Source organism: Ammospiza nelsoni, chromosome 5 (assembly GCF_027579445.1).
Source record: "Ammospiza nelsoni isolate bAmmNel1 chromosome 5, bAmmNel1.pri, whole genome shotgun sequence".
NCBI lineage: Eukaryota > Metazoa > Chordata > Aves > Passeriformes > Passerellidae > Ammospiza > Ammospiza nelsoni.
The window spans coordinates 52,485,055-52,498,987 of record NC_080637.1 but is presented as its reverse complement, the minus strand read 5'-3'; the positions used below and the strand labels follow the sequence as shown (position 1 = coordinate 52,498,987).

At 40.4% G+C, this 13,933-nt stretch overlaps 1 protein-coding gene across 1 annotated transcript in view; it reads right to left on the bottom strand.

Moving 5' to 3' along the window:
• LARGE1 (LARGE xylosyl- and glucuronyltransferase 1) overlaps positions 1-13,933 on the bottom strand; it is a 283,741-nt gene that overhangs the window by 15,993 nt on the left and 253,815 nt on the right. The window contains exons 13-14 of the mRNA XM_059472096.1: positions 11,500-11,778; positions 4,470-4,616 (exon numbers count right to left, since the gene is read on the bottom strand). Coding sequence (XP_059328079.1) covers positions 4,470-4,616; positions 11,500-11,778 — 426 coding nt within the window. The remainder of the gene's footprint in view (positions 1-4,469; positions 4,617-11,499; positions 11,779-13,933) is intronic.

Below are 13,933 nucleotides of genomic sequence, written 5' to 3'. Positions count from 1 at the left end.
GTGATTTTCAGTAAAGTAATCAATTTGATTTACAGAAGAAGATCCTTTTATATTTGGCTAATCTAGTTTAGGTCACAGCAGGTCTCCTCCTAGCACAGCTTGAATGCACCCCATTAGTGCCAGGGTCAATGACTCTCTCGCCCACTTATTCTAACACTTTCCAAAAATCAATGAGACAAGCTCTTTCTGCAGAGTCACAGATTAATTAATGAAACAAAGGAATAGCAGGTATCTGTATTACAACACTGAGATAGATAGGCAACAGAAGAGACAAAACAAATATCCTGCCAATTTGTAAAGTAAGGTACATTGAATTCACAGGGATGACTCACATGCTAAAAGTGAAGGGATTTGAGCATTAAATATTGAAAAATTACAGCATGATGTAATGCTTAAATCCCAGAAATTCTCAAAATATTGTAAGCCATTGCTAAAAACAGGAATATAAAATCACAGCCTAGGAGTTTTCTTTTGGACATATTTGTATGGCTTGTAACAGGAGAATCAGAGGTCTTCATCTTTGCTGACTCTCTCTTTAGGGGAAGTGCAGGAAGACTGAATTATTACCATGGCATTGGGGTCACAAGTAATGTATGGTCCTTTGTATGCTGCATTTCTAAACTGTAAATAGGTTTTACCACTCTCAGATATCTCACTTAGGGACCAGGAGAAACAAAACTCTTTTGTATTAAAAAACAGGGAAATAATGACAGTGACAGTGAAATAATTCTCCAGAGATTATTAGCAAGCAGTGCCAGATTCACAAAGATGCTTATAACCCTTAACGCTCTTTGGAATCATTGCCAAAAAGCCTATCCCTTTTCTTGGCCTTTTTTGGAGATGAGTGGCTAACCTAGCCAGTCATGAATGTGCAGCTATCTACGCTGGAAAAAAACCCCAACCCAACAGTCACAATGTGGGGTTTAAAATTATATGAGATTGTGGAGGGTGCTGTATCTTCTAAAATCCTACCTCCGGCATTTTGAAATTAATTATGATAATAATAATAATGACTGCTAAACACTTATGAAGTGATTTGTATCTTCAAAGCCCGTACAAACTTTGGTTAATTGAGAGATTCCTGCAGAGAAGCAGCCAAATGCTGCTGTTATTCTAGTAACACTCTCCCACTGATTTAAACAGGGGGTAACAATATGCTAACCATAAAAATAATTCAATTTCTTTCCACCCTTTTTGGAAGTATCAGTGTAAGCACCTATAGCAGCTCAAGTATAACCTCTGTGGATCAGACAGCCAACTAGCAGAGCAAAATAAATAATTGGGAAGAAAAAAACAAAAAAAAAAACAAAAAAAAAAAAAAAACCAAAAAAAAAAAACAAAACCAAAAAACCCAGAAAGGAAGGAGTAGATTTGATAGTACAAAACCAAGTAACAACCGAAGTTTTTTACTTACCTCTTCAGAGTGATTGATGTGAGTAGAAGGAAAGAGAAAGGCAAAAGGACAGCTAAGGTCCTGACAAAGAGGTAAATGAATATTGGATGCTCAAATGAGGTGTACACACAATAGTGATGGAGAAGTAATTAGACTGAAAACAATCTAATTGTGAGAACATTAAAAGAATTGTGAGAGCATTATTGGATTACATATGTACATACAATATATATGGGTTCATACACAGATAATCTGCTGGAACTAGGTCTTGGTCAATGGCTGATTACACGAGCTGTACTGCAAAGAAAGAGAAGCAGACACCATTCTGTGGAGGTCCACAGAGAGGAAGCTCCCATTAAAGGATGAGTCATTCCAACAGACTTTACTATCGGTGATGCAACTGTGAGAAGAGGTTCACTGTCTATACTGGTATTCCATCTCACAGGACAAATGAATAAATGCAATTTTCTGTTCAGGCCCTCCTCACTCAAGACTTAAATACACATTGAATTTTAAGGCCACACTCAATCTGACAATCCCTGGAGTACTTTACGAAAATTGGGAACAACATATTTTTCACTATGCTCGCATTTTTGACAAATTCAAACCAAGTAATTCAATCTCCCTAAAATCACAATGAGTTTCTTTCCCACGGTTCATGGAAAACAACTGCGACACACCACATCCCCTCCTCCTCCACTTTGGATCCAATGCTTCATTTTACTTGTGTTCCTGATTGCTTTTATTTAAAATAAAATTTCATTTTGCTAAAGTTAGTAAAATGAAGTAGTTATTCTTCTCAGAGTAGTCTTCCTCCCTGCCTCCTCTAAGTTTCCCGCTTCAGTGAGAGAGATGAGTGAAAGAAGAACTTTCCCACTTCTGTTCCCAGATGCTTCAACATTTTGCTGGATTGTGGATGCAATCAGTTAATTAGTTAATCAGTTGTTGGTTTTAAAATTTTCTCACTATGCTGATGTGTCTACTGCCAGCTGTGGTTTCCCCTGTGCCTGGGTGTGCCCATCAGCTGCTAGCCAGGCCCTGAGCAGGCACATCCTCGGGAGCACACTCCCAGCCAGCAGCTGCCAAGGGAGCCAGCGAGCTGGCACAGGGTTTCACACAGCACACCTTGCCAGCCACAGATGCTCACTTGTCTTCTCTTTTCTTCTGCTGCTGACTGAGGGATGTAATTGAGAGCCGTTGTGTACTTCTTAGCTGCCCAGAGGTAGAAAAGGTCACCATTTCAAAAAGAGGTGACAAAAGCAATTTCAGTGAGGGAAAGATTGTAATCTACCATGTGGTGTGAGGGACTGGGATGCTGCAGGCACTCTCAGCAATCACTGTCACACCAGTCCTCCCCAGCTCACTCCCACCTGCTCAGCAGCAAATTGCAGCATTATTAAAGCACCTTGAAGGTGGAGGTGGAAATTCTCAGCCCAGAGCTGAGAGCCCACATGCTTTGTGGCTGTCTACAGATTTGAGCAATGAAATGAGCCAAAACAAACTGAGGAAGCATTTGTAAAATGTATCCTACATTAATATGTACACCAGCTACAGACTGCATGTCCTTCAAGTCTTACTTAACCTTGCTTTGGAAAAACTCCCACTGGTGTTAAAGACATTTTTGCCTGAGTGAGACTTGAGAAAGGATTTGCAAATCCAGCTGTGTATGTAACACACCAACATGCTGTTTAGCTTGGAGATGAAATCTGTAGTGGAAGGCCACCACTGTGCAGCTGACTGCTGACATCTGAAAATCCCGAGGGCATTATTTTCCACTGGAAAGACTTTTTCTCTCAACTATGGAAGAGGAAACTATTTTTTATCAGATCTCTTGTTAATTTTTATGTCTTTTGTATGTTAAAGAATGAAGGCAGAGGGAAAAGTACTTGCTTTATCAGTATCCTTAAGTAACTTTCCAGAGGCATGCCTCTCTCAGTCACCTCAAGTTTCTGTTTCAAGGCAGTTACTGGTAGAATTCTGACACTGATCAGAATTATGTTTTTCAGACTCACACAGGCTGTCTGCTATGGTATGTGCATGCAACCACATGAGGGAAGGGTGGCTGCTGCAATGAGAGAGGTGTGTAATATAGGGAATGAGAAAAGTGTGAGGAAAGCTCCAAAGTAAGAGAAGGATGAGAGAGGTACGATATGGAGCTCCTCCAGCCATGGATAATGCCTAGCTTTTATCTCAGATCTCAAAATACTGCAAAAAGGAGAGGTGAACATTGTTACCTGTATTTCAGAGAAGGGGAACAGAGATGTAAGAAAGCAAAGTGATTCGTGTAGCACCTCTCAGCAGGGGAGCAGTGGAGCTGAGAAGAGAACGCAAGTCTCCTAAGCCCCCTCTCTGTGCAACATCATAAGGCCATATTGTACTCTTCCCATTGCTGAGATGCTTTACAAATGTCTGCTAATCAGACCTTACCACACACACCCAAGAGATGGTTAACCCCTGCTAGCTGCATTTTAAAACTGAGGAGTCTGGCAGGTAATAGAAGTGACTTGTTCACAGCCACAAAAGAAGTCTGCTTCTAAGAGGAGTTCCAAATTTAGGTGTTCTTTGCTTCTTAGCCTCTAGTCAGAGTACTCTCTTACCTCTGCACAGAGGAACTCTAGGTATTTAAGCAGCTGTTTCACACTTTAAAAGAGCATAAGACAAGCCTGTGTTTGTTTTTCCAGTAAGGAAGAGAACCAATGGGCAGAGATACATTACTTTTGGTCACATGAGAAGACACAGCTACACAGATAGTATTTGGCAGCCAAAAAGTAAATTACACGCACCTGAGTGTAATGGTCACGCTTGATTTTTTGTAGTGCAATAAAAAATGATGAAAATAAAACAAATTCGATTTAACAACTGAAGTCCTTCAGTAGAGGACTGTAATACAAGATAAAATGCTGAGCTTAAAGACAGAATATATCCACATAGTTCTGTTCACTGCCTCTCTTTGAAAAGGGAAAAAAATTCCAATGAGTTTCTTAATGCAACTGACAGTGAAAGAGAAGAACCAAATATTCAGAAGAACATAAAAACCAGAGGTAATTACCACAGGTTAAAGAGTACTTTCCATTACCTGAATGTAAAGAGGGTTCCCATGTCCAACATAGATAACAGCTCTGCTTTTGACTTGGGGAAGGAGAGGCGGTAGCGCAGGGTCTCAAAGGCAGGTACAATCAGAGCTTTCTTGGTGTTAGCTAGGTCTAGCTGGATGACAGACTTCCTGGCAAAAGAGAAACAACGAATGAAAACAGGAAAATTTTCAAATGAGCAAATCACTGAGCTTTTCAAGATAAAGTGCAAAAAATGGGTAGTTAGGATACTATAAATGTAACTGTGGCCCATATCTTTTCCTACAGGTGCTTCAAATTTTCTTCTCCTTTTGGTTTGCTGCTCTAAGAGCAGGGAGAGCAACAGAATTCCAAATGAGCTTGTGTGTTTGACTGACCAATGCTGATCAGACTGCTGGCAGCAGAGAAGTGCTCTACACTTGAATGGACTGGGATGCCTCTCTTTTTCCTTCTTTTTGCTGCAAGTTGTTCAGTGCACAGACTGTTTTGGTGTGTGAGTGTGTGTGCACATACGTATTTCACACAGGGCTCTTTTCTAGGCAGGGGCCTTGGGATGACTGTTGCAGCAGAGGAGCAGCTTAGCAATCTCTCATCCTGCCTGCCAGAGGTGTTCAGCCTATTTTTTTCTAACAAACTAAAATTTGAAGAAAAAGAAGTTATTTTTCCATCCCCCAACTGAATCTTACTATACCTGTCATTAGAAATAACTGTCTCAATTTTTATTTCATTATCTCCATATTTCATACCAGAAATATGCCTCTCTCTCCCTGTCAAAGTCAGTTCCCTTTAACAGGATTCACTGTCCTGACTTTTATGTTACTGCAACAAGCAATCAAGGAGAATGTTGACAAGCAGCAAACTCTCTACAGCTTTTTAAGTTGAAGGAATTGGGATCACTGTCCTAATAACAGAAGAACCAAACAAACAATTTTTCTAAGCCCAGAATACCTAGAATTCATTTATACTGCTGTCACAGAAAATGAAGATGAGCACAACTACTTTATAAAATCTGAATTTTAGGAAATTCATACCACCCTATAGGCCTGTTCTATATTAAGCAATCTGTTCTCAGCTCCTTACTGCAAAGTTTGCATTGTTTAAAGAGCCCCTGACACATTCCAGTTAACTTTTCACAAATGAAGGATTTTAACAGCATCTTATCATAAATAGTTTTTTACTTTCTTCTTGTAGCTTCTCCCTCACCATCACTAGAGGCCAAGATACCTGCATGTCAACAGACACATCCTTCACAACCAGCAGTTGTGACCTTCCAAAGTTGTTAAGCAGTGCCAGTATACAGTCTTTATGATGCTTTTAAATGTTTCTTCCCTTTCACACTTCTGAAAGCAGGGGATACTAATACAGTTTCTTTACCAAAATCTAAGTCTTTCTGGTTTCTGTGCAATCTATCAGCCTTGAGCAGTACAGTTTTGGGGATTCAGTTCTAGGAAGGAGCAGGTAACATTTGTAGTGATGCTCATCCTTTGGGCTCTGCAAGGGAACAGCAGCTTCCATTTATGGCTGTTACTATAACTTTGTTTTATGGAGAGCTCAAAAGGCCCAGGCAAAATTCAAGGCCTTGCTGTGCTTGCACTGTCCAAGAGTAGGAAACAATCCTGCCCACCAAAGTTTACAATCTGAAGCTGACCAAAGCTGCAGCAGGCACAGGTATTAAGCACAAGTAACAGCAGAAACTGTCAGACAGAGCAACTTGTGATGAATCTAGTGCTGAATGTGACTTATTCTCTAAGATATGGGATATAACCACAAAAATGCTGTTGATACCAGTGATCCTTTCTGCACATACTCTGCTGCTCCTGTCACCTCCAAATTTCATACAGTTGTCAATGCCTGAACTATTAGAAGGAATAAATGTGCCTTCATGAAGAAATCAAAAAGCAGAGGGAAAAAACTGACAGAACAGCCTGAAGTCACTTGCAGTGATAGAGGTCAACATGAAGAGTGAGGTAAGTGAAGAGAAACAGAGGTCTGGAAGCAAGATACTTGAGGTGCGTTCAGGCAACCACAGAGATGTGGAGATACTTCCAAAGTGAAAAAAAAAAATAGCAGGATACTCTCTGCAGAAATATTTTCAAGAGATGCATGAAATATTTCATGAGGTGCATGTTGGTATGGTCGGTTGACCTTGGCTGGACATCAAGTGCCCACCAAGCTGCTTTCAGCCCTCCTCCTCTGCTGGGTATGGGAGAGAAAATAAGATGGAAAACAACTTGTATGTTGAGAAGGCAGTTTGCTAAAACAAAACCAAAAGGCTGAGTATGCACCAACAAAGAGAGAAATAGAAGATTTTATTTTCTCCTTTCCATCAAGTGATGTCTGGCCACTTTGGGAAGTAGGGCTTCAGCACACATAGTGGTTGTTGCAGAAGGCAAACATTCTAAATAACAAATGTCCTGCCTTCCTCTTCCTTTTCTCAGCTTTTGTATCTATCTGAGCTGACACCATTTGGCATGGATTCTCTCTGTTCAGTTTGGCTCAGCTGTATTAGTTGTGTCCCCTCTCAAGATCTTGCCCACTCCCAGATGGGGGCAGAATGATGGAGAGGCAGCACTGATGCTGTGCCCGCACTGCTCAGCAGTAGCCAAAACACTGGTGTGTCATCAGCACCTTTCCAGCTACCAAGGCAAAGCACAGCACTGTGAGGGATGCTACCATCACATGGGGAAAGACCTCCAGCTCAGCCACAACCAGTGCAGGTGGTAAGGTCAAAGTGGAGGGCTCTCCAAAATGAAGCTGGGAGTTGAGGCACACAGACAAGAAGCCCAGCAGCACTGATCTCTGAGTAGAATCACCTGCCCTTGAGGTGGACTCTGTGACATAAAAGACTGATGCAAAGGGAAGAAGAAATCACTGCTGACATCCAGATGTTGAACTTCAGAGACAAAGGACAACAGAAGCCATTTAAACTGTGATAATGGCAGAGAAAAAAACACCTTCCATTTTCTTGTCATAACTTGGCTAGGGTCTGCTACTTGGACAACCAGCTGAAACTCTAACTTCTTCCTACTGGAAGCAAATCTACCTTTTCATTTTTCTGTTGGATGACTTTTTCTCCTGTTTTGAGTGGAGGTGCTATTTGTTGGTTGGCTGGTTCTGTTACCATTTGGGAATAAGAAAATTTTGTTGATGCTGCCAGATATCTGGAATATAGCGTAGGGAATACATTTGCTTATTTTGCAAGCTAGCACTGGGTAAACTAGGTAATTCTTGCACTATCCTGATGAGGACTGTTTTTTTGGATACAGTAGTATTGATTCAGTATCCACTTTCCTTTCTTATCCTTTTCCCCAAAACCCCAAAATAAGGATTTATGACTATGAAGAGCTAGCTCTCTTTGTGCTAGTGTTGTCCAGGAAACCATTTCCCAGCTATCTTTGTGTTCAGACCTATGTGTGTGTGTCATTCTGACACAGTGAAGGTTGGGTTAAACTTTAAATCTAATCAACAATATTTTTCACAAAGCAGTGAAGAAATGAATCCTAAATCACAAGAGTCTCCTCACAGTTGAATGAACTCCAGCATGCTGATATCAGTCTTCTAATCTGCATTGTTATTTTCAAAATTAACACAGAATTCTCATCCTCATATTAGTAGATAGCAAGATCATTCCCATTTTTGGAGGATAGAGAAGCTCAGACAGAGAAAAGCTAGCAACTTAATCCTAAAGCACTACACTCAGAAAAAAAAGAGTCCATCATCAGGATTTGGAAAGTAGCTGGTTGCAAGTTACAAATATGTCAGTCATTGAGCTTGTGGTCAGAACTGGAGAGTTGCCAACCACTGTTTAATTAATTTGAATGCTCTTCCTCTCTGCAGAAGACACGAATTCATGGACTACAAAGGCAACCAAAACAAAAACCCCAACAGACACAATCTGAACTATCTCCCTAGCTGAGATGCTGAAAAATTAACAGAACTACTTCACAACTCATGATGTAGGGGACAGATACAAAACCCATGGATGGAGCTGGGATGCTGGGTCCCAATTCATGCTAAATGTGTCACTGGAAGCCAAGGGCACATTTTACACAAATGTGTTAGGAAAGAACTTCAATGCTAGCTGTGACAGCTGTAGATAAGCAGCCTGTCTCACTGTTTTGTGTTACAAGTCACTGTAGGATGACCCAAGCACCTTACTTGCAGCAACCAGAAGAAGCCTTTACCTCTGGGCCACTGACAAGGTGACCTCAGTAACTACTGGTAAACAGGAAATCTTTAAATGATAAATTTCCTTCTGTACTTCACAGAAGACTAAAGCAGGACTAAAAGGGTGTTTGATGGAGATAAAAACATTGAAATGGATTTACTTAGCAGCTATGAAAAAGCTCAATTAGCACAAATCTAAGTGCAAAGCAATAGATAAACAAAGGGATAGGTAACCATCAGCTCCATCAGCTTCTGCTTCAAAACTGGTTGTAACCTTTATCATATGACACCTTCAAAATAAGTTGAAAATATTTTTCGAAATTTCTTTCTTTTCGAGAATATATTATCTGCAGAGACATAATATGCAATATATGTAAATCAGCAAACTTTCAGTGAGTAGGACTTTCCTGGCTTATTCTGTACAAAGTGATGCCCAAAATACCACACTATTTCCATTTGTTTATGGTTGTTCTCTCTGAGGAAATGAGGATAAAAATGTTTTACATCTCTCTAACAAACAATTGCTGCCATTCAGACAGATAGCACTAATCAGCTATTTGCAGAGGCAGTGGGAACAGTCAATGCAGAAAGACACAGGGTATCCATATTTTAAATAATCTCAATGCAACTCCCTGCTACTTTGCTTAGAAAAATCGTTACAGAAAAAGCTACAAAAGCATCTAGTCCACGTGCAAAAAAAAAAAAAAAAAAAAAAAACAAACAAAACACAAAACCAAAAAACCAATCCAATCAGTTTTTAAAAAGCTGGTAGTAGCAGATTAGCAACTTCAATATTGCCAGGCAAGAGAGACTCTCAGTCAGAGCTGAGTGGTACAGGCCTTAAAAAGGTTGGCAGGGTAACACAAAGTCTCAGAGGCAGCAGCTCTCAGAGAGCATCTCTGCTTTTTTCTGAAACATCACCAATGCACCACCATGGTGCACTTAGTTCTGTAATACAATATCACCTTATGAGAAATATTTCTACGGTTGTAATATCTCAACGAAATGGTCGTACTTCATTCTGCCTTCTATCCTCTATTCTTCCTTTAATTGCTGGCTCCCATCCGTGCACTGTGAAGCAGCATGAGAGAACAAGTTCCTTATCTAGCACTCAATGCCAGTATCAACAGCTGCCATCCTTACTGTGTCCAGCACTGATCTGAAAAAATGTACCACTATGCAACACTAACAGAAGAATAGAGAAATGAAGAATAACTCTTCATCCACGTATCTGGAGATAGCTAATGTGGGCAAGGAACAGAGTAATTTTGGAGTGCTCCTAGCACAACTTGAAACGACTTCAACAAAGTAAGAGGAAAGCAAGCTTCCACAGTGTGCTAATACTTCACTGATACAACTGAAATTCAGCATCTTGAAAGCCATAGAATAGTTTGGGCTGGAACTCAAAGGTCATCTAGCCCTTTTTTTTTCAAGTAGCTTTTTCTTGGTTTTTTGAAAGATCTACTTTCTCTTTTTGTAAAATCATAGAATTTTTTGGCTTGGAAGGCACTTTTAGAGATAATCTAGACCAACCACCCTGCAGTGAGCAGAGACATTTTCAACTAGATCAGGTTGCTCAGAGCCCCATCCAGCCTGACCTTGAAAATTTACAGGGATGGGATACCCACCACCTGTCTGGGCAACCTGTACCAGCATTTTGACATCCTCATTGCAAAAAACTTACTCCTTGCATCTCATCTAAATCTCCTCTCTGTTAGTTTAAAAACACTTATCCTTGTCCTATCTCAACAGGTTCTACTAAAAAATCCCCATCTTTCTTATTAAGCTCCCTTGATATACTGGAAGGCCATAATAAGGCCTCCCTGGAGCCTTCACTTCTCCAGGCTGAACACCTTAACTCTCTGATCCCTTCCTCATAGAAGAGGTACTCCACCCCTCTGAATAGTGAGTTTGGCCCTGTAAATGTCTTATGGAGTAAAGCCTGAAAGAAAGAAACTCCTCCATAAGTTCATGACACCAGAAGGCATATTTTCCTTTACACTCCAAAGCCCCAGGCTTATGAACTGACAGGGAACACCTACAGGCAGGCCCTCATTGGAACACTTTGATCAACTTTTACCAAATTAGAATAGAGTTGAAAAGCTAAACTGGTCAGGATAAAGGAACTGACATCCTCCTGTCCGGCCACAGGGTGTCCTCCTTGCTCTGTGCTTTGGCCTCAGGTGACCAACCTCTGCAGGGCAGAAAGATGTTAATTAACAAAGCTCAGTTAATGGATCAGAAGTCTGTAGTTTGCTCAGCTCAACGTGCTCACATGCAGTATGTTACAATACACACTGATGTTACTCCTCCCAGTTTCCTTATGACAATTACTTTGCCTTGATAGGTGCTGGCATTGGAGTCATATTTTTGAGCTGGTTAGACTCTTTTCAAGATAAGGAACTGAATTAAGAGTGTGTCACACAGACAACAAGTTCAATACTGCTCTGCATGTTTTTCTGTCACTGGCATTAAGAACCAGAGATGTTTAGAGAAACTGCCTGTTTCACATCTCTGCTAATAAACGATGCTCTTGGACATTTAATAATACTTAACCCAGTTCAATTTTCAAACTGGTTCCTGTGCAGCCCTGAGGAGATTATTCTAATGGCTAACAAGGCTCACATTCAGATCTGGGTTTTTTCTTTCATAACTGTTTTGCTTTACTTTCCAGTTACAGTCCCTTCTTCTACTCTAAAAATTCTTGCTCTTTGCTGGGCATTGTCACACTTCAGATCATTATACGCTTCCGTTTTCAGATCTGCTCAAACTGCTTTGTTTTGGGAATATGTGAGAAGGGCAGTGGGGAGGGGGAGTGGAGAGGCTGAAATGGTGGGTGGCAGTGGGAATTCCCTCAGTGTCCATTACCTGAGGTACTCGTAGAGTCCATACATGGGCAGGAAGTCGATGTCGGACAGAAACATGTATGGTGTGCTGATGTGCTTCATGGCCACGTTCCTGAGCAGGTTCACAGGGTAGAACTGCCCCTCCTTGTACACGATGTGGTAGCCAACGTTGTGGCGGCTCATCAGGACCTCCGAGCCCTGAGCGTAGCGCAGGAACTGCTGGGCTTCCGCGTCGGAAAGGTACAGTGCCAGGCTGATGGGACCTTCCCAGTGCTTGCAGATGGCTTCAAGCATCTGGAGCCTGGAAGAGGAAGGGTGAGAGTAAGAAAAAGCTATTTCCCTGTCTGGGACTCTGTGTCTGTGTTCACCTGACCAAATGCAGAGATCTTTCTCCAAGGGAGACAGATTGGGGATGTTTTATATGCTGTGGAAAGCAGTAAATATTTCTACAGTGTAATTCATTATTTAAGATGGTAAAGTAGAGGTCTCCTCCTGGACAGATGGACTGCACCCTGGATACACCAATCTCACTAAATCCAATGTAGCCTAAGATGGCCCTAAATCAGATACCTAAAGCACCATCATTTTCTGTCTAAAGCTTTGATGCCACAGGAAAACCCACATGGATAACAGGACTTATCTAGTGGGAGCTTGAGCAATTGCAAGGATCTGTTCACGTGGATCTACGTAGAGGATAGAGGGCTCATAAACACTCTGTCAAGTGCCCAATTCACATTTCAGGTCAAGCTATTCCCACACAGTAACACACTACAGTGCTCTTCAGCAAGCTTGTGGAGGACAGAGGTGTATGGACCCACAGATCATTTTACCTCCTGTCAGGAAAACCTTCCCCAAATTTTGCAAGGCAGTTAGTCAGATCTTAAAGGCTGTTAAAAGAGACAGGTCAATGGGATACTGCCTTAGGTGAAAATGGGCAATAACTAGAAGAAGGCTGGCTGTCAGGGAGAAGGACAGAAGGGGTGACACATTGATAGAAAGGGATTTACTATTAGTAGGGAGTAAGGAGAGGAGGAAGGACAGACATGGCATTGCTGTGGAATATCAAAAGAACATTTCAGAGAAAACCATCATTAAAAGTACTAACTTGTGTATGTTCACACTGTCTCAAATTTCATTAAATAATTTCTTAAACAGATTGTATTGATGTATATTTTTAAAAAAATCCTGCAGTTACAATACTATTGATAAAAATGACAAGGAAAGATTTCATTTGCAAACATAAATCAAACCCAACTTGGTCAAAATCATTTAAACATTTTGGGTAATTTATTGCCTAGAGATTGAGATGTGTCACCCAAAAGTAGTGCAAGGACTGATTACAAAGCCTCTTGATTTAATATGGAGGGAAATGACCTATGCAGCCTAGCCAGATATTCTATTAAAATCTGGGAAGAGTAGATGATGCAAAATTAGTATCTTCACTCTGTTTGAAATCCACATTACTGAATTTTTCCTATTAATATTATACAAAATGCAAGATTTCTGCATTAATAATGCATTTCTGCATTATCATAATCTGAGAAAATATTTTCCCCCTCCTACTATCTCCCGAAGATTTGCAAAAAAAAAAAGAATATACTCATACCAGTAAACACAGTCTGCCTTCTGAATGATTGTGATACCAAGATGATATAATAATTTTTTTTTTAGATATGAGATATTACCTTACTAGTCTACACTTGGTACATAATTTTCTTTTTATCTGTTATTGAAACAAAGGCTATTATCAGCCTGAAACATACAGCTAAATTTGAAACAGAAATCAATATAAACATATCTAAAAGGCATGTAAGGGGTCCAGAATTTTGATTACACAAATAATAAATAGGGGGAAAATACATTTTTTTGCCTCTTTCCAACATAATACAAATCTGCTAATCAGGAGACTCCAATCTGTCAGCACTCAAATTTAGGGCATCAGTTTAAAAATGGAAAACTTGCCTAGTAAAAAATGCAGCAAAATGCCTTCTAAGGACTCCATGCAGTGGACTAATGGCATATATAACTTATTTAAACAGCACACCTGCTAATGCAAACCTTTTCATGATACTGAAGTGGAAACTGGCTTCTGGTGATACAAGTTCCCAGCTGGACACCTTAGTACCCTTCAGAATACTCCACTGTACTGTGCTGTTCTCATTGACAGGCTCTACTTCCATAAATATGCTACAGGGACTGCTAGGTGAGCCTCCATAATCTGCTCTCTGTAAGCTGTTATGTCTCTTTTGACCACAAAACTTAGAATTATGAGTTTCTAAGCACAACATGACCAATTTATTTTGGTTTTTTTTAGTGGACTTGAGGAAATGTGTTCTCTTAAGGACTCTAGAGAAAACAAATGTAGTGCTGTACTGCATAATAATGAGACCATAATTCAGTTGGTAAATTTTTAAAGGTCTGTTCAGCTAAGTGAATTTTGCTGGAATTCAATTTTT